Source organism: Myotis brandtii, unplaced genomic scaffold (assembly GCF_000412655.1).
Source record: "Myotis brandtii unplaced genomic scaffold, ASM41265v1 scaffold594, whole genome shotgun sequence".
NCBI classification, from domain to species: domain Eukaryota; kingdom Metazoa; phylum Chordata; class Mammalia; order Chiroptera; family Vespertilionidae; genus Myotis; species Myotis brandtii.
Window position 1 is genome coordinate 436,337 of NW_005370240.1, and position 18,589 is coordinate 454,925.

At 38.0% G+C, this 18,589-nt stretch overlaps 1 protein-coding gene across 1 annotated transcript in view; it reads right to left on the reverse strand.

Moving 5' to 3' along the window:
• The window catches only part of TYR (tyrosinase), a 76,389-nt gene that overhangs the window by 19,838 nt on the left and 37,962 nt on the right, over positions 1-18,589 (reverse strand). The window contains exon 4 of the mRNA XM_005879344.2: positions 15,270-15,417. Coding sequence (XP_005879406.1) covers positions 15,270-15,417 — 148 coding nt within the window. The remainder of the gene's footprint in view (positions 1-15,269; positions 15,418-18,589) is intronic.

The following is an 18,589-nucleotide window of genomic DNA, read 5'->3' on the forward strand; positions in this document are numbered from 1 at the left end:
TTCTGCTCCATGAGCCTCCCCTTTTAATACTAAGTAGTGCCATGAGATACCAACAGTAACTGAACAATGTCTCCTCATCAGAAGTGTGAGTCCAGTTCTGGGAGGGTCCTCCAAAGGCCACTAGATTCCAGTACCTATAATCATTCTCTAGCCCTAAGGATGGCATTGTTACCTCCAGCTCATATCCCTTTGTTCTTTTGTGGGTAGCATAAGACTTGATTGGAAAGTTTGTAAGGAGGACATTCTGAGAAAAGGGAAGTGGGGGAAGGTCACCCGCCCTGTTTATCAGAATTCCAACTTAGAGGAGTGCCAACGGCAGTGCCCCTAATTATTCCTTGACCTTTCCAAACAAGTCTGTGCATGTGCAGACCCTCAGGTGTTTACTGGAATTCTTATGCTTAATCTTTGGGTGTTCTTGCTTAAAGGACACTACAAACACATGTGTCCTCCCAATATAACTTCCCTACTGATTGTATTTAAAAGATAAACTTTATCTCAAACTGCTGCTACAATAAAGGCCTAACAAGACAGGCAATTGAGGCTGTCTGGTTCCTTTAGCCAGGCAGTCCCTTAGCCCTCTCTTTCACAGCAAACGTTGTTTCACAGTAATCCATTCATCCATGGCTCAGCGTCTACTGGTCAGCCCCCTCATTCTTTCAGTTTCCCTTTTCACTTTTTATTTCTCTAATCTATTTAACCTATTATTGTATTAAATTCTCTCCATTAAAATGAATGCCATTATTTCTATTTTCTCTCATAGAATCCTGACTAACAGAGAATACACACACACACACACACACACACACACACACACACACACACACACATCCTTGTTTTTTTTATAATAAACTATAAAAAATTAACTTTTTCTTGGCTAATTGGTGATAAGTTAATATTTTACAAGATAAGAAAAATTTTTCATATAAAATTAAGAAAAACCCAGCCAGTAATTATATTTAGATTTCACACATTTTACACATGAAACATATATTCACATACTCAAATTGTACCAAACATACCTATAAGTTTCCCAATAACAGAAGCATACATCTGCTTTTAAACTCAAATGAAAAATTACACATATCCTACAAAATAGCCACATTTGAAAAAGTATATAAATATTCAGCATGAGGGGAGTGTATAAATTGTGGTGGTATAGAAAGTTCCTAATTTTTACTAAGAAATTTGTAAAGTAATTACAAATTTAAATAATTAAAGTGAATCTTTACAAATGGGCAATAAATGCCAAAAAGACATATTTTAAAATGGATTGATTGAAATTACCTGAAAGAAAAAAAACAACAACAACACACCTACATACCTGAATCGCACTAGCAAAATTTTGAGTGTTCAATACCTATAAGTGCAGATTTTGATCACTGGCTTTCTTACTCATATTGCATCCTGATGACATAACAACCTATGAATGTTAGTTTTGAGCCATATGTGTCAGTTGCAGATGCCAAAGATCAGAATACAAGTAAAATATTACTATTCAGTAGTATTTTCATTTTTCGTCTGCCTCCACATGGGCTCATTGACTGCCTAAGAAGGGAATCACAGCTCTTCCATGTGAATCCCATAATAATAATAATGCACCACGAGATTTATTCTGAGTGCTAATACTAACTTGTGAACTTTGATTCTTACGTTAACACCAGCCCTATTGAGCGGTTCCTCTGACAGCAGCCCTGAGTCGGCATCTGAACACACTGTCACGTCTTAGCTTCTTCAGTTGCTCTCAGGACCCATTCCTCACTCTCTATTCTTTGCCGCAAGGATTTTGCTTGATTACTTCCATCTTGACACCTATCACAGACACTGGTATTGCCTTCACTTTGTGACTGAGAAGAGAGGAGAAAATTAATACTTGTCAGCAATCAGTCTGCTTCTGCTTAAGAGGTAAAAATCTTGCTAGAGACCGTCATTCCAATTTAACAGTAAGAAAAAATTTGCAGTTTGAAAATCACATTTTTGCCTCACGGGAGAGCTAGCTAGAGTCACAGGGAAATGAGGCAAACAGATTCTAATGGGTGGCAAGACATGTTGAGGAAAGCCAGGATAGGTGACCTGTTTCAACTTTGGCAGAATATGATAGGAAAGAGTAAAAGCCATAACACTGGATCAGAGGGAAACTAGTTTTAACAAATTAATTAAGCTACCTGTGGGCTATGGAACTGTTTAGAATTCCTAGGAATCTAAGGCACAGAATACACAACGCTTTACCCACCCTTTTCCATTGGCCTTTACTGAAAGTCCATTGGAAAGAACAGGAGGCAAAAGAGAAGACACGTGGCCCTGCCCAGGTTTGAAGGTTAAGGGCATGTGCATTTGTGCTCTGGGCTCCATGAGTGCAGGCTGTTCATTGGCTGCTGGTGAGGGAGAGGCAGAGAAACTGCTCAGATCACAGATCTTTATATATATATTGATTTCAGAGAGGAAAGGAGAGGGAGAGAGAGATGGAAACATCAATGATAAGAATCATTGGTTGGCTGCCTCCTGCACGCCCCCTACTGGGGACCAAGCCTGCAACCCAAGCATATGCTCTTGACCAAAATTGAACCTGCGACCCATCAGTCCGCAGGTCTACACACTATCCACTGAGCCAAGCCAGCTAAGGCTTTTGTCTTTATATAAAGAAAAAATATCAGCTGCTAGGAAATGGGAGGAAACATTTGCACCTACACCCCAGTTCCTGCCCTGTTTCCAGGCAAAGATTAGCTGCCCCTGGGAGAGAGCTAAGAATTCTGCCACCGAACTCCAAGCTGAGCTGACAGACACTAGGCAAAACCCATAATATGAATCTTGAAACTTGTTCTGCTTGTCTTTTTCTCTCTGAGTTAATGGGGTTTTGCTGGTGCTTTTCTTAAGGGAAAAGTGCTTTAAAAAATACACTTTTTCCCCCCTTTGATCAATATATAGGTATCTTTCTCCTGATGGATTGCTTTGTATAAGGACACGGCTACAGAAAACCCCTTTCATTGCTACCATTTTGACATTTTTGAGTTTAATAATCTGTCTTTTCTGAGTTTCCAACAGATTCTCATCCGCATTGTTATTTCTAGATTATTGTGACATTTTGTACTTGACAACAGTTATCTCTTATCTCGGTCCTTCTTAACTCCAGGGTGGAAATAACATTTGTATCATACATCCTTGGTTTTCTCTGTTCTCTGCTTTGCCAATCCTATAAGCAGAATTTTTTTTTTTATATTTTCAGAAATCCTTATATAACCTGAAGTATCTTAATAAAAAAAGTCAAATAATAAAAAGACATTGTATAAATAATTTGACCAATGCGGTTCTCAATATAGCATTTCCTATGGATAGTTTATATATCGTCATTATTCGATTAGTTTTCTGTTAAGGAAAATATGGAAAAATTTACCCTACAGAATCTTATAGAATTGAAGTCATATAGATTTTTCAAGGCTTTCTAAAGCATTTCAATGTACTTCACTTTTAATGTGTTTTTTCTCTCTCATTTATTAAACAAATTTCCATTAAGTTAAAATTCAGGCAGGTGTCTCTTATTGTTAAAGAAAAGAGGCCATTCTAAAACTCTTTTTCTTAATTATTCCTCCTTTCAAACAAGTTGCTGTCCTATTTCTCAGTTGTATTTTGTCATCCCAATTTTAAAAGCTTGGTCTAATTTGACATTTTTCAATTCTTATTTTATATCTGTCCTACTACAGTTTGAATTATTTTCACCACCTATTATGGGCTGATTTGTGCTTTTTAAAAAATATTTTATTGATTTTTTTACAGAGAGGAAGGGAGAGGGATAGAGAGTTAGAAACATCGATCAGCTGCCTCCTGCACACCTCCTACTGGGGATGTGCCCGCAACCAAGGTACATGCCCTTGACCGGAATCAAACCTGGGACCTTTCAGTCTGTAAGCCAACGCTCTATCCACTGAGCCAAGCCGGTTAGGGCTGATTTGTGCTTTATAGCCCTTGCCCCAAATTCATGTGTTGAGCCATGGCTGGTAACTAAGTGGTTAGAGCATCAGACCAAGCACTGAAAGGTCAAACAAAGGTTTGATTCCAGGTTCAGGGCACCTACCTGGGTTGCAGGTTCTATCGCTGGCCCCAGTTGGGGCATGTGCGGGAGGCAACCAATCTCTCTCTATTTCTCTCTCTCTCCCCTCTCACCCTGCCTCCCTCCCACCCTCCCTAAAAATCAATGGGAAATATATCCTTGGGTGAGGATTAAGAAAAAATAAAATATTCATATGCCTAAGTCCAAATCCATAGGACCTCACCATGTGACTGTATTTGAAGTGTCTTTAAAGAGGTAATTGAGAATGAGGTCATTAGGGTGGGCTGGCAACCTTATAAGAAGAGGAAGTTAAGACTCAGACACAAGCAGAGAGAAGACCATATGAAGACACTGGGAGAAGATGGCCATATACAAGCCAAGGAGAAAGAAACTAACCTTGCCAATACCTTGATTTTGTACTTCTAGCCTCAAGACTTCTGAGAAAAAAATTCTGTTTATACCACAGAATCCTAGGTAGTTTGTTATGGCAGCCCTGGAAGACTAATATACCACTCCACAGATAATGTTTCTGATGTGATTACCAGTGACCTCCTAATTGGCATAACAATATAACTCAAAGATGGGGACTTTCAATTAATATTGGTCAGTTAAAATCCTTTTTCAGTCAATGAAGAGCTCTGAAACTTTGAGTAAATATTTAATCTTTCTGAGCTTTGCTCTTTAAACTTTTAAAAAGGGTATAAAAAATACTTTTTAAGAAAAAAATGATGGTACATATGGAAATGCCTTGCATATATTCAGCAGATAGTAAGTGAAACATCTGATGTTTTATTTATTTCCTATTGTCCAACTAGCATGTTTCTTTAATTTAGAGACCACTGCCATGTTGAATGATATAAATACTAGATGATGTGTCTAATATTTTTTTCAAGCCTTCCACAAACTCTTCCTTTCCCATTCATATCCCCTCAGTCAGCCCACCCCATTTACACCTGAAGACCTCCCCTCATATTTTGTTGAGTATATAGAAGTAATCAGATCAGAATGCCCTAATGTTTCTAACACCAAGTTTACAAACATACATACACCCTTTCTACCTCTTGTCTCAGTCCAGGCGTAGAGGAAGGCCCATCTCTAGTTATCACAAAGGCCCACCCCTCCAATGGTCTTAGGACTTAAATATCGAGAACCTTGCTCTGGCAGATTTCCCCTTTCACCACTGTGTCTTTTCCTTTATACTCTTTTTATTTCTAATAGCATACAACATTCTTTAATATCCTCTTAAAGAAATTTAAAAATTCTGACTCCTCCTTTCTTTCCATTTCCCATTTCTCTGCTTCTTTTCTTGTCAGACCTTTCAAGAGAGCTGTTCAGGACCCATTTGCTCTGGCTCCTGATTGTTCCATTCTACTGAAACTGCTGCTCTCAGGGTCACACCTCCTACCCCCATGTTTTCAGCCCCATTTTCTTCCCTAATGCTAATGTTCCTAAAACTAGAAATCATCTTTTTAAAAATATATATATTTTTATTGATTTGAGAGAGAGGAATAGAGAGGGAAAGAGAGAAACATCCATATGAGAGAGAAACAGCAATGGGCCACCTCCCGCAAGTCCCCCACCAGGGATGGAGCCCACAACAGGGGCATGTGCTCGGGCACCTTTTTTTTTTCTTTCCTTTTTGGCATTAGCTATATTTACATCACTGCCTAGTATACTGACACATCCTGTTGGTTTTACCTCTAAAATGTAAAATGACACATGGACTCAATTTTATACCCAATAGCTCCATTGTCACCCATCTCCTTGAAATCACTATCATCTCACACTTGGACCATTGCAATAGAGTAATCTGCATCCCTACTAAAGTTCTCACCCCAACAATCCATTTATACAGCAGTCAGGATAACTTTAAAAAATGTAGGTCTTCTTAAAATTATTTCAGTACCTGATGAAATGACTTAAAGTCTTTCCACTGTACTTAGGCCTCTACTGATTTCTGCTAATCTCTTCAGCCTCATCTTGTACCATGTTCCCTTTGTTCAGCATCTTTAGCTTTGTCTCCTTGAGGCAAGCAAAGCTCCTTACTGCCATGGTCCTTCTGAATTTGTTGTTCTCGCTTTCTGAAACACTTCTGAAATTTTTTTTTATATCTGACTCTTTCTCATGACCCCAGTGTCAAGTTATAGCTCACTTTCTTGGTAAAGTCTGTTATGACTAGCCTATCTAAATTGGAAACTTTCCCAGTAATTCTTTATAAATTACATATTTTATATCAAGCTATAGTACTTAACTGAATTTTGTGTTTATTTCTTTACTTTGTGTTTTTCCTTACTAGAATATAAGAATCTTAATGTCAAGGGCCTCAGCTGTCTTATAATTGTGTGCTAAGAACTTTTGCATGTGTTTATATAATTATTCAAACCTACAACTTCAGGTAGCTGCTATTATTAGCAGAATCTTATGGCTGAGAAAAGGAAAGCTTAGGGGACAGTAAGCAGCGAGATGTAGCAGCCCTGGGACTCAAAGTAAGCATGTCTGATGCTAAAATCTGTGATCTTGATTACATGATTTATTGATTCCCAGTGTCCTGATTTCCAGATTTTTAATTTACTTTAGAGCCTGCTCATCCCTTAAACCTGATATTGGCTGCCATTTCAACAGTTCTGACTTTTGGCTCTCTAATAATGATGGTGAGGACCTTCCTATAGTCATGCTGCTTCTGCCTCCCTTGGTTACATATCCCCTGTCATGTTAAACATTCCATTCTGTCTCTGGGACCTCCTCCCTTGTACCACAAGACCTCAGTGCATTATTCCCTCTACTTGGCAAAATACTGTGTCCTTGGGCAGCTACCCTCTCTGGGCCCTGATTTCCTTATTTGTAAAATAAGGGGTTTTGATTGGTCTTAGTATTCTTTTTCAGATTTAAAAGTTCCACATACATCGATGACAACTCACGTTTCTTTATCCTCTTTCACTGGGATTTTTAAGTTGTCAATATACTTTAATTTAAGCAATTTAACTGCCCTAATACTAAAGCATATTCATCTGGCAAAGGGTTGGGAGATTTACCACATTGTACAAGGAACATTATTTAGATTAGCATATGGCTTCTTTATCAACTAAGAGAGTACAGTTCAATTCCCTTAGATTAATATTTTGTTCCACAAGAAAATAAGTTATCAATTATACAGCGCTTTAGTAAGTGTTTAATGAATGTCTCCTATGTGCTAAGGTCTGTGTTAGGTGCTTGGGTCTGTGCTAAATGCGAGAGATGATCAATACATAGAGCCAGTCTTCATGGAGCTCAAGATTTAGTGGGAGAATTAGATTAAACCTACAAATAAGTCCAAACAAAACGGATTGGCGGGAGAACTCAATTCAATAATAGCAGCAAGAACAGAAACAATTGTGAGACTGGATAAGGATGACTATAATGGCATAAATGCTACTTGTTCTAGGGAATTAATTCACCTGCTTTAGAAAACAAACAGGGAGCATTTTTAAAGTTGGCCACAACCCAACAGTATGAAAAGAAACCAAGAAACAGACAGATTCTCCTCGGCCATCTGTCTGGTTCCTAGAGCAGGCTTGCAGACATTTCTCTGGTTTCTGAGCTCACCCCCTCCCATAACCCTGGGATTTTTGCCTTTCTGAGCAAGCTCAGCCTCGCAATCCCCAGCAGGCAAGCAATCTGCTGTTCGTTCCTGAAGCTGCAGGGACCTGCCTTCTGCCTGGACTGTTTCTGGGCTGCCAAGTTAGTAGGCACTTGGCTTGTGGGCATGGGTCAGGCAGCCTTCTTAGCAGGATGGCCCAGGGGATGCTTGCGGAGCAGAGCAGAGGGGAAGCCTCAGTGGCAAATACAGCCAAGAAGTCATTCCAAAAAATGTAATTAATCTGCAGCGAGGATGACGCAGGCTTGCATCCCAGGAAATCTTTTGCTTTAGATTCGGACCTCACCGGGATTCCCATGCACTTGAGAGAAAAGCTACAGGACAACCAATGAGGTGCTGTCAATATTGTAGAGCCCTGAGAAAATAGTGAGTGAAGAACAAAAGCATTGTGTACTTTAAAAAGGTTCCTTATACTCGACTCTCTTTATAAGAACTAGTTTATATATATGCAAACCTTTCTCTCTCTAAATCCTTTATAAAGAGTGTGGGTTCATATCCCGACATGTTACTTAACCTCTCTGTTTCAGTCCACTTATTCGTCAGATGGGGTTGATAACAACACTTGAATGGTAGGATGGCCTAAGTATTAAATGCTTGCAATGCACTTAGCATTTGGTGCATAGTAAACACTCAAATATCAGCTGTGTATTTAGCATTTTAGTAGCATGTTAATTATTGCCAATTTCCTGAAGTTTCTTTTAACCTCACACTTCTGTGCCTCTCTTTTCTATAAATTGTTTTTATTATCAGACTTCACAGGTCAAAAATCCTACTCATTCTTCAAAAAGCTGCCAGTCATAAGAGTGTTCCAAACAACAGAATCTAACAACTGATTACCCATTGAATATCCCTACAGTGCCAGGTGTGGTGATAGGTGCTGTAGTCACAAGGCTTGAAAAAGACTGCTCTTGGGGTCCTGACTTCCTTGGTGCACTATTCCTTGCTCCCACATACTCTAGCCCAGGGGTGAGCAAACTTTTTGACTCGAGGGCCACAATGGGTTCTTAAACTGGACCGGAGGGCCGGAACAAAAGCATGGATGGAGTGTTTGTGTGAACTAATATAAATTCAAAGTAAACATCATTACATAAAAGGGTACGGTCTTTTTTTTTTTTTTTTAGTTTTATTCATTTCAAACGGGCTGGATCCGGCCCGAGGGCCGGAGTTTGCCCACGGCTGCTCTAGCCTGTTAAGCCACTATTACTGCAGAAGTTACATTTTGTTATTTACACACCTACACTGGGAGGCATTAGGTAGGGAGGAATAGTATTAGTGACTGCTGCATCCCCATGCCCAATACAGCACACAACACATAGAGGGCACTTAATGTTTGTTGAATTAAACGGTTGGGAAACCTTTTTTTCTGCCAAGGGCTGTTTGGATATTTATAATGTCACTAGAGGCCCGGTTCACGAAATTCCTGCACTAGGGGTGGGGGTGGGGGGTCCCTCAGCCCGGATTGCAAGAGGGCACAGGCCAGGCCGAGGGACCCCACTGGTGCACGATCAGGACCAGGGAGGGACGCAGGAGATTGGCCAGCCAGGAAGGGACCGTGGGAAGGCTTCAGGGCGTGTCTGGCCCATCTCACTCAGTCCCGATCGGCCGGACCCCAGCAGCAAGCTAACCAATGGGTTGGAGCATCTGCCTCCTGGTGGTCAGTGCATGTCATAGCAACTGGTCAACAGGTCAACTGTCTGCCCCCAGTGGTCAGTGCACGGCATAGTGAGCTGTTGAGTGGCCTTAGCATATCATTAGCATATTACGCTTTGATTGGTTGAATGGCCGACCAGATGACCAGACACTTAGCATATTAGGCTTTTATTATATAGGATTCCTGGGCCATAAATAATTATTAATTTAAAAATTACCCTGCTGTATTTGGTCAAATATTTAATTAACTCACCCCTAATGCCTTGGCAGGGCCAGACCAAATGATTTTGCTGGTCTCATATGGTGCACAGGCCGAACGTTCCCCACCCTTGAAACCGTTGAATGACCACAGCATGCAGAGGCCTGCCTGCTTTTGTCCACCTAGGCCCTGTCAAGGAAATGGAAATCTTGCCAAAGCCCCCTTTCTATTGCTTTGACATTTATTTACAGGGCACCATTCAGCACTAATGTTCCCCTTCTTTCTTGAGGAAGCTATAGCCATAAAAGCTCTTCATTCCCTTGTGAAAACATCAAGCTTTGCTTGAGGGGTCTTGTGCTGTTAGGTTGGTTTAAAGTTTCAAATGCTTCTGTCTTTATCATGGCCCAGATCTGATCTTCTTAGAGAAAAAGAATAAACAAACTCCAACCTATTCTTTTTGTTACATTGATTGCTCCTCAACACTCCCTCCTTGCCAGAAAGTTTTGGTATTATTTTACAACCTTGAGAAGAGCACAGAGGGCCTTGTCAGACCTTAATCTGAATAGTAGAGAAAAATAATTTTAACTATGAATTGGTCTCATCTATTTGTCAGTTACCTATTAATCATAACTAAAAGCATGATTAAGCTGTCACTAAAAAATCTGCTCAAGCCCTGTAATTGTACTAATGCATTCTAGTGTCATTTTTTTTCAAAAAACATTACCCAGAGTATTATAAAGTCCAGAAAGGACCTTGGAGCTTTAGATCAATTCAGTCTTTTTGTAGATAAAGATACAAAAAGTTAAGAACTCTGAAGCCACGAACAAAAGATTGAATGAAAAGAACCATATAAAAACAACTTCTGAATAGCTAAAAGCATACCCCTAAAACTTTAAAAGATAATTAAGAACTGCATAAAGTATTGGGAATACTTATGACAAAATGGCCAATGAAGAAAATTATGAGGAGCCTATACAGCTCAGGAATAAAAAGACACACAAACCCAATCCAAAATAGTGGAAAATTAAACAGACATTTTAGAAAAAACACATTCTGTAACATACATAGGAAGTAGAGAAATTCAAATGAATATTTTTCTACTTTCCAGAGTAGCAACAAGAATTCAAATAAATATTTTTCTACTTCCCAGAGTAGCAAAGATTAACAAGGTTATAGCACCTGGTACAGGGTCACAGACACATTTTCATTCTCTATTAGTTGTGGGAAGATAGCTGGAACAATCATTTTGGGAAGACAATTTGGAAATATCTAACAACTTTAAATGTAATAAACACCGTTCAGTTCCAGTGTTGAAAATTTGTTCTTTAGCTGCACTCACAAATCAAAGTTGTATATACACGTGTATGTGTGTATATATATATGTTTAGAAAAAGAGAAACAACTAAAATGCCCCTTAATAAGTGATTACTAAATTATGACGTATCTATACAATGAAATTCTTATTTAAAAACCTGTATTGTTTCAATTCAAGATAGCAATTATAAACATGTTTCATGTTAAGAGCATCATAATATTATAATAAAATGTGTGTTGATTTTGTGGAGCATCTGAAATCTGTTTTAAAATGTCAGTGTGTTCCAAAATATGAAATTGCTAATAAGGGACGCAATTAGGAAAGTGAATTTTATTTGACCTGATTTATAATACTTAAGTTAAAAAAGTTATAAAATGTGTTAAAAGCTGTAGCAAAGCGTTCTCAATTTTGATGTCCTTATTTCCTTGGTTTATTGCTTATTGCCTTTGCCTACAATATAAAGGATTATTTTTCACTTCTTGTCTGTATTTTAAACAAAACTGGGTGGCAGGTAAAGAAACATGTGTTAGATACTTGGCTGACAGGAACATGGGGTTTTCAGAGCAGCTTAGAAACCAAAGCTCACTGAGAGATGCAAGGGTTTGGGATTCTCCATGTTCAAGGCCTTGTAATCTTTTTAATCTATCAAGTAGGAATAATACTAGAACCTACATTGTAGACTTGTTATGGATTACATGAAACAAAACTTATAAAGAGTTTAGAATAGGGCCTAGAACATAGGAAAACTTAAATATATTTTAAATTATTATGTAGGATCCATGCTCTGATTTTTTTTTTTAAGTGACAAAGAGAATTTGGTTTAGTTTATGTAGTTTTGGTCTTTTTGTTTTTGTTGTTGTTGTTATTAGACACTTTTAGTTTCTGTCTTTATTTGCCCAACATGGGTACCTTTTGATGGCAGATTATTTGTCCACTGGAATTTTTCTAGCTTTCTCTGCATATGAGCTTTGAGGCTTATTTTCTTGTTTTAAATGCCATGCTTCCATTTTCTTCTTCAGCTCATACTTCCACTTTCTTATTGGTTTTAATGAGTTATGAGTTGTGCTTCCCAACCTTGAATATCCATCCTTGTCTTATAAGCCTCCTCTTCTTAAGGGCTCAGCTCATCTATCCTCCTTTTTATGTGACTTTCTAAGAATATCTTCCATGACTGTGCAGCAATCATAATATACTACAGTTGTTTACTTGATTATATCCCATTGGACTGCTTTTTCAGACCAGTGATCCTATCTCATGATTCGGTTTCCTCAGTGCTTAGAGCCATATCGAAAAGCCTAGAGACATGCTGAAATCTTAAAACATGTTCATAGCATTGAATGATTATTACATTTTGCTTTTCAAGAGTTGCGAAAATAATTTCTTCAATTACAATGGCTCCTCCGCAGTTCCTTTTGCAGCTGTGATAAATGTAATTTGCTAATGTTTTTAAAAATCCTTTATTGATAAGAATTAATTATATGTCTACTAATTATGTACTAGACAAAAGACTGAGAAAAATGAATATAATAAAAGGCATGGGCCCTGCCATTAAGTAGTTCACAGATTAGTGGAAGAGATAAAACACAAATGAGTAACATAACCAACAAGAACAATGTGAATTATGTGTCCAAAATGAAGGGTAGAGAGAGGAAGTGATGTGAGTTAATAAATAGGAACAGTGGTGTGTTGGCTATTATTTTAATAACCAGCTCTCAGAATAAAAGCCTTGATTTGTAGCATTTGCCAATTTCATTGTATAAATACTCCTACCATAGCTGATTTCAAGCTACAGCTTGAAGTCACTAAAGCAAAGTTGGGAAAAGATGTACATATTAGATCTTGCTAGCCTGTGTAAGCTGGTTCCAACACACTTTTAATGGGAGATATGGTTATAGACAGACATGGTCTGGGTATACTTAGTGGAGGAGGTGAAATTAAAACTAGTCTTGAAGCTTGTATAGAAATTGATAACTCAAGGAAAATATGTTTCAGGTTTGGAATATAGTATAAGCATTGCATGGAGGCAGGAAAGAATGTAAAATATTCAGGCAAATACATTTAGCACATAGTAGGTGCTCAAGAAATATATTTGTGACTAATTGAATGGCAGTGAATAGACCTCTGATTGAAGAAATGAGTCTCTGTGAGAAGAGACGTGGGAGGCAAGTTCAGATGCCACGGTATTCTGTGGTATCCACAGGTCTTTATCCTTCTTTATAATATTGCTCCTTTTCCCCTCTCCATGCACAGAATCTTCATTGGCTTGGCTGTGCGGTCTCAATGAGACACTACTTTGCTACGGGCGATTTTTGAGTTATTTTAATAATCACACAGATATCTAATATTAAGATAGGTTTAACCAAGAATTCTGGGAGGACAGAAATTTTTAATTTTCAGAGGTGGCGGAATAGTATCTAAAAGCCTTATATCTGCATAATGGCTTTATCTCTGTTAAACAAACATGCTTCCAGATATTGAATTCAGTATATAGCAGTTATATATATACAATTGGTGGGCTAGCTAAAGGTCAATTTTTTTCTCTTCTCCTATACAATAAAAGGCTAATGTGCAAATTGTCCCCTGGTGGGAGTTCAACCAACTGGGAGCTCCACCACTCGCTATGATGGGCCTGCCCCAACCGCCCATGGTCCCTCCCCCTGGCCAGCTCTGTCCCTGATGGACCCTTCTAACCCTGATTGGGGGCAGGGCCTGCCAGCCAACCACCCACAGCTCCTCCCCCCGGCCAGCCAACTTCCTGGAGTCCCTCCCACTGGGCTGGCCCCCTGATAGGCCTCGATTGCTGGCCAGGCCGAGGGGCCCCACCAGTGCATGAATTCGTGCACCGGGCCTCTAGTATGTAAATAAATGCTGCTGCTATCCTCCAATAAAACTTTATTTACAAAGAAGGTAAAACATAGATTTGACCCATAAACCATAGTTTGTGATTCCTTGCTTAGGGCATCAAAGTGTCTAGGAAATCTAGAATTCTTTAAAGTTCATGAGATAACACTAAAGATTAAAAAATGCCCAAAACTCTCCAAGACAGTACAATGTAAAAATGACTCAGTAAAAAGAGTTCAAGCTATCTTTTCTGGTAAGATGTTTATTCAACCCTTTCCCTCCCTTCTTTATATATGGGTATGGGTGGTTATAGTATTATATTACTATCATAATTTTGGTGTTTATACACTTTCTTAAAATGTTTTCTGAACAAAACTGGACTTGGGATATTAATGAAATTCTGTAATATTAGAGTGACCATAGAGGCAATAAAAATTTTTCTCATAATCTTCCAGGCTAATGGTCACTTTCTTATTTGATATTATATCCACATTCCTAGGAACAAGAGTGAGGTGGAAATGGTGACGAGTAAAATTTTAGTTTTCAGTTTCGGTTTCCTTATTTTTACAACAGGAAAAAATAGAAACTGTTATACTTATGAAGGAAATGGCAGCATTATTTTCATGGTAGGTATAAATCTGTGCCTTTAATTCATTAGCTGTTGCAAGAAAAGTACCTTAGAAGGGACAAAAAAAAGAGCCTTACATTTGTCTGTCATAATTTGATGCTTTATTATCTTTTCTCTTCTTGAATTCTAGAAAAAGAGAGCTGACCATTCTCTACCTACTTTCTTTTCTGCTATCACGGGAGAAGGTTAATAAGGGAGAAAAAAAAAAACTATGGGAGAATTAAGTCACATTAAACAGGATGGTTGGGCCATAGTGCATCCTATCTGGAGAACTGCTCATATAATGCTCAGGCCAGTGTTTGAGATCAAAGACTGTATCTGCTTATATGTGAAGGTCTGAGGTTGGAAATGAAGAAATAACAATACATTATCAGAAAGAGAGAGAGAAAAAAAAGCATATGTATATGTGACAAATAGCAGATTAGTACCCTGTCCAGATGGTGTCAGATAGGTTTGCACCAGTGCTATGTGCCCACCTTCCTGACTCTACATGCTTTAATCCTAACCACTTCCACCAGAACCTTTAGAAGATGACCATTGGACGCTGAAGCCTTTAGCCTGCCTGGAATTAGCTAGTACCCGGGAGCTTTACTGCTCCTACCTCATGGCAACCTGTACCAAAGGTTCTTAAATATGGGAATACAAAAACTCAGTCCCTTTGTCTTAAAGCAAGACAATCTGAGGGGATACTTCATACTCTACCATGATCTGGTTGAGTCTGGGACTTCAACTGAAATTGTACTCTTCCTCCTTCTTACCTGCTTTACTCTTTCTCATACTGGTTGGTCTGTAATAAAACATTTTCATAAAACATTCAAATCCTTAGTTTAAGTTCTGTTTCTGGAAGAACCTGCTCTGAGAAAAGAGACCACCACGGCCCCTTAGCTTTTAAGTAACAGCTAACGTCACACTACGTTTCACACTAATATGCACACGACTTATAAAGAAGTGTCCACCAACCTGTCAATAAATGAATGGTGAAGAAGGAAAATGGGATCGTTGGCAGATGACGGGACCAGAGACATCGTTCCATTCATATAGATGTGCAAGGCATTGTGCATAGTGCTTTGAGAGGCATTTGCTATCCCAGTAACTGGACTTGCAAATCCTGTTGGTAAAAAGAAAATTGGGGGGGGAAAGTTAGTTTGCCTTAATGATTGAAAAGTGATTATTTCATTTGTTTTATAATTAGAAGTGAAAGCTTAATTCAAAGTCATAAAATAATAATAAAATTCATTCTGTATTGGGATTCTTTACATTCTGAATACCCAGTGAGTATTTATTTAATACATCTTCCTGGAATTGATTGGTATTAATCTGGGTACAAAGAACTGTTAATCAGATGAAATAGGTAGAGCCAAATTGTGGTCCTTCCTGTTGCTTCTGCTTATTATTCCTCCTTTAGATACTGAAAAGTAGCAAGACCTTATTAATGATAATCAGCATAGTGATTTTCACTTCAGTCTGTAACAATACTTAGAGCACATCGTTTTAGCCTGTTATTTGTCCTTTTGCATACCAGTTCTGGCTACTTTAAATTTTGTTTTCTGGTTTCAGAGAAAATATAATATTTGTGACCTTCCACATCACTATGCATTGTCAACGGTCTGCGGGCATCAGGTCAGAATGTCTTTGCTTTGCAAAATACTCATTTCAAAGTTCATCAGAACGCGATGAAATTGTTCCATCCATTGCATCAGGAATACTAATAGTGGGAATAATAATTTTAATAAGAGCTATTATTTTCTGAATGTTAATTGGGCTAAATGCATTTTTTGTGATATATGTCCACCAATCTGCAGCAACCCTATCAATTATAAATTATTATCCCCACTGTAAATAAGAGAAAACTGAAGCTCAGAGAAGAGCTGAGTTTCCCAAGGCTACAGAGGTAGTGGTAGAGTTGGGATTTTAACTTATTTCAGTTAAGCTTCAACATTAGAGGTCTTGGTATTTTATATTCTTTCTCACCCACTCACTGGGAAGAGGTCGAGTAAGATATTATTTGAGTCCATTCAGACAAAACATAAAACATAAGCAGAACTCAAGTCAGAAGGAAGTTAAATTCTACACTGGAACCCAGTTGAGGGAACATGGCCAAGGGCATATTATTGAATTTCAGAATTTAGAAAAATCAAGCAAGCAGAAACAATATGGTGATGATGGAGGATAGACACAGTAAAGGCACCACAATTTGGACAGGGGAGGTCTAACTACATTTCATGCAATTAGAATTATTTTGTAATCTACCTCTTCATTTTTAAAGGTATAGCTCTTGACTTTTACATTTAATGCTTTGTGGCCCACAGTATTTCTGCCCCTTCAGCTGGTGACTTATTATCCCCTCCTTTTGAGCTGTTTGAATTCATTCTTAGAGATCATACTAAGCCCTGGCCCCTCAGGAAACTTACTAGTAGCCTAAGGACAATCACTTCCATCTGAATTTGCTTGTCTATGACAACTTTTATGATTGACACTCACTATGTTCAGAAATTTTTCTAAGAGTTTGACATGATTGATTTACATAACCTTCAGAATGATCCTTCATTATCTCCATTATATAGACTTTAAAAGGGGGTTTAGAGAGGTCAAGTAACTTGTCTAAGATTACAAAACAAATAAAAAGAGTGAAGGTTGGAACACAAGCCTGTTTTATTCTAGAACAGCGATTCTCAACCTGTGGGTCGCGACCCCTTTGGCGGTCAAACGACCCTTTCAAAGGGGTCGCCTAAGACCATCCTGCATATCAGATATTTACATTATGATTCATAACAGTAGCAACGAAAATAATTTTATGGTTGGGTCACAACATGAGGAACTGTATTTAAAGGGCCAGAAGGTTGAGAACCACTGTTCTAGAGCTTAAGCTCTTAAGTGCATGGTTACTGCCTTTACTATGTAGCAATAAATCACATATCATGGAGGGCAAAGTTCCATAGAGCAATGGTCTTCAAGCTTTTATTCTTGAGTAGCACCAAATGAAAATTTAAAACTACATTTTATATATGCTCTCATGTAATTTTAAGTGGATTCCAAATTGTTTTAATCATAATTATAAATAGTTTTGGAGGATAAAATTTCAGGGATATTACAAAAAGTGTAAATTTAAAACTAAGAACTTAATATCACTTTTAGAAAATGTATCTTATTATCCATCGTTCATATTAAAATAACTTTATTATATCTGAATTTTTGGGGGGGATTCCTTTTTTCATGTAATTTCATGTTTTATTTTATTTTCCCACAGAATTATGCATAAATGTTATATGTTGTTCTTGAAATACTTTTCAAAAAAACTATTACATCATGCCCGCTGGTGTGGCTCAGTGTTTGAGCATTGAGCTATGAACCAGGAGGTTACAGTTTGATTCCTGGTCAGGGCACATATCCGGGTTGTGGGCTTGATCCCCAGTGTGAGGCATGCAGAAGGCAGCTAACCAGTGATTCTCTCTCTTAATTGATATTTCTCTCTCTCCCTCTCCCTTCCTCTTCTCTGAAATTAAATATATACATATATATATTTTAAAGAGCCTTGTATATCTTTGTATTTATTTTTTTAAAGGGGAGAATGATGATTTTTATTTTTTATTTTTTTACTTTTATTTTTTTAAAATATATTTAATTGATTTTTTACAGAGAGGAATAGAGAGTTAGAAACATCGATGAGAGAGAAACATTGATCAGCTGCCTCCTGCACACTCCCTACTGGGGATGTGCCCGCAACCAAGGTACATGCCCTTGACCAGAATCGAACCTGGGACCCTTCAGTCCGCAGGCTGATGCTCTATCCACTGAGCCAAACCGGTTAAGGCTATCTTTGTATTTAAAAGAAAACCAAATATTAAATACTTATTAGTCCTTACACAATCTATAGAGATTGGGAAGGAAAGATACATTTCTCCCCATAAAGTCTATAAGGGTCCTTCACTCTACTCTGGTATTTAAGTGACAAAATAGAGAAAATGTCATGGATGGGAATAATATAAAAATGTGAATAAACTGTTTTCTCTTTTACTTCTTTACACAATTTATTTTTTGGATGATAAATCATCTTGGGAAAATAAGAAATGTCTACACCAAATCAGTAGCTTCTCTTGCTGAGATTTTATTCTCTTTTTGAAGAGCAAGTCGAAGAGGAAATTTTTGGCATCATGTGTGTAGTAATAATTCACACGGCAAGCTTTTCAAATATCTCTACTGTATGTGATCTCATTTGAATCCCAGGACCACTTGTGATATAAATATTATTATTTTCCCAATTTTGCAGATGAGAAAACTTA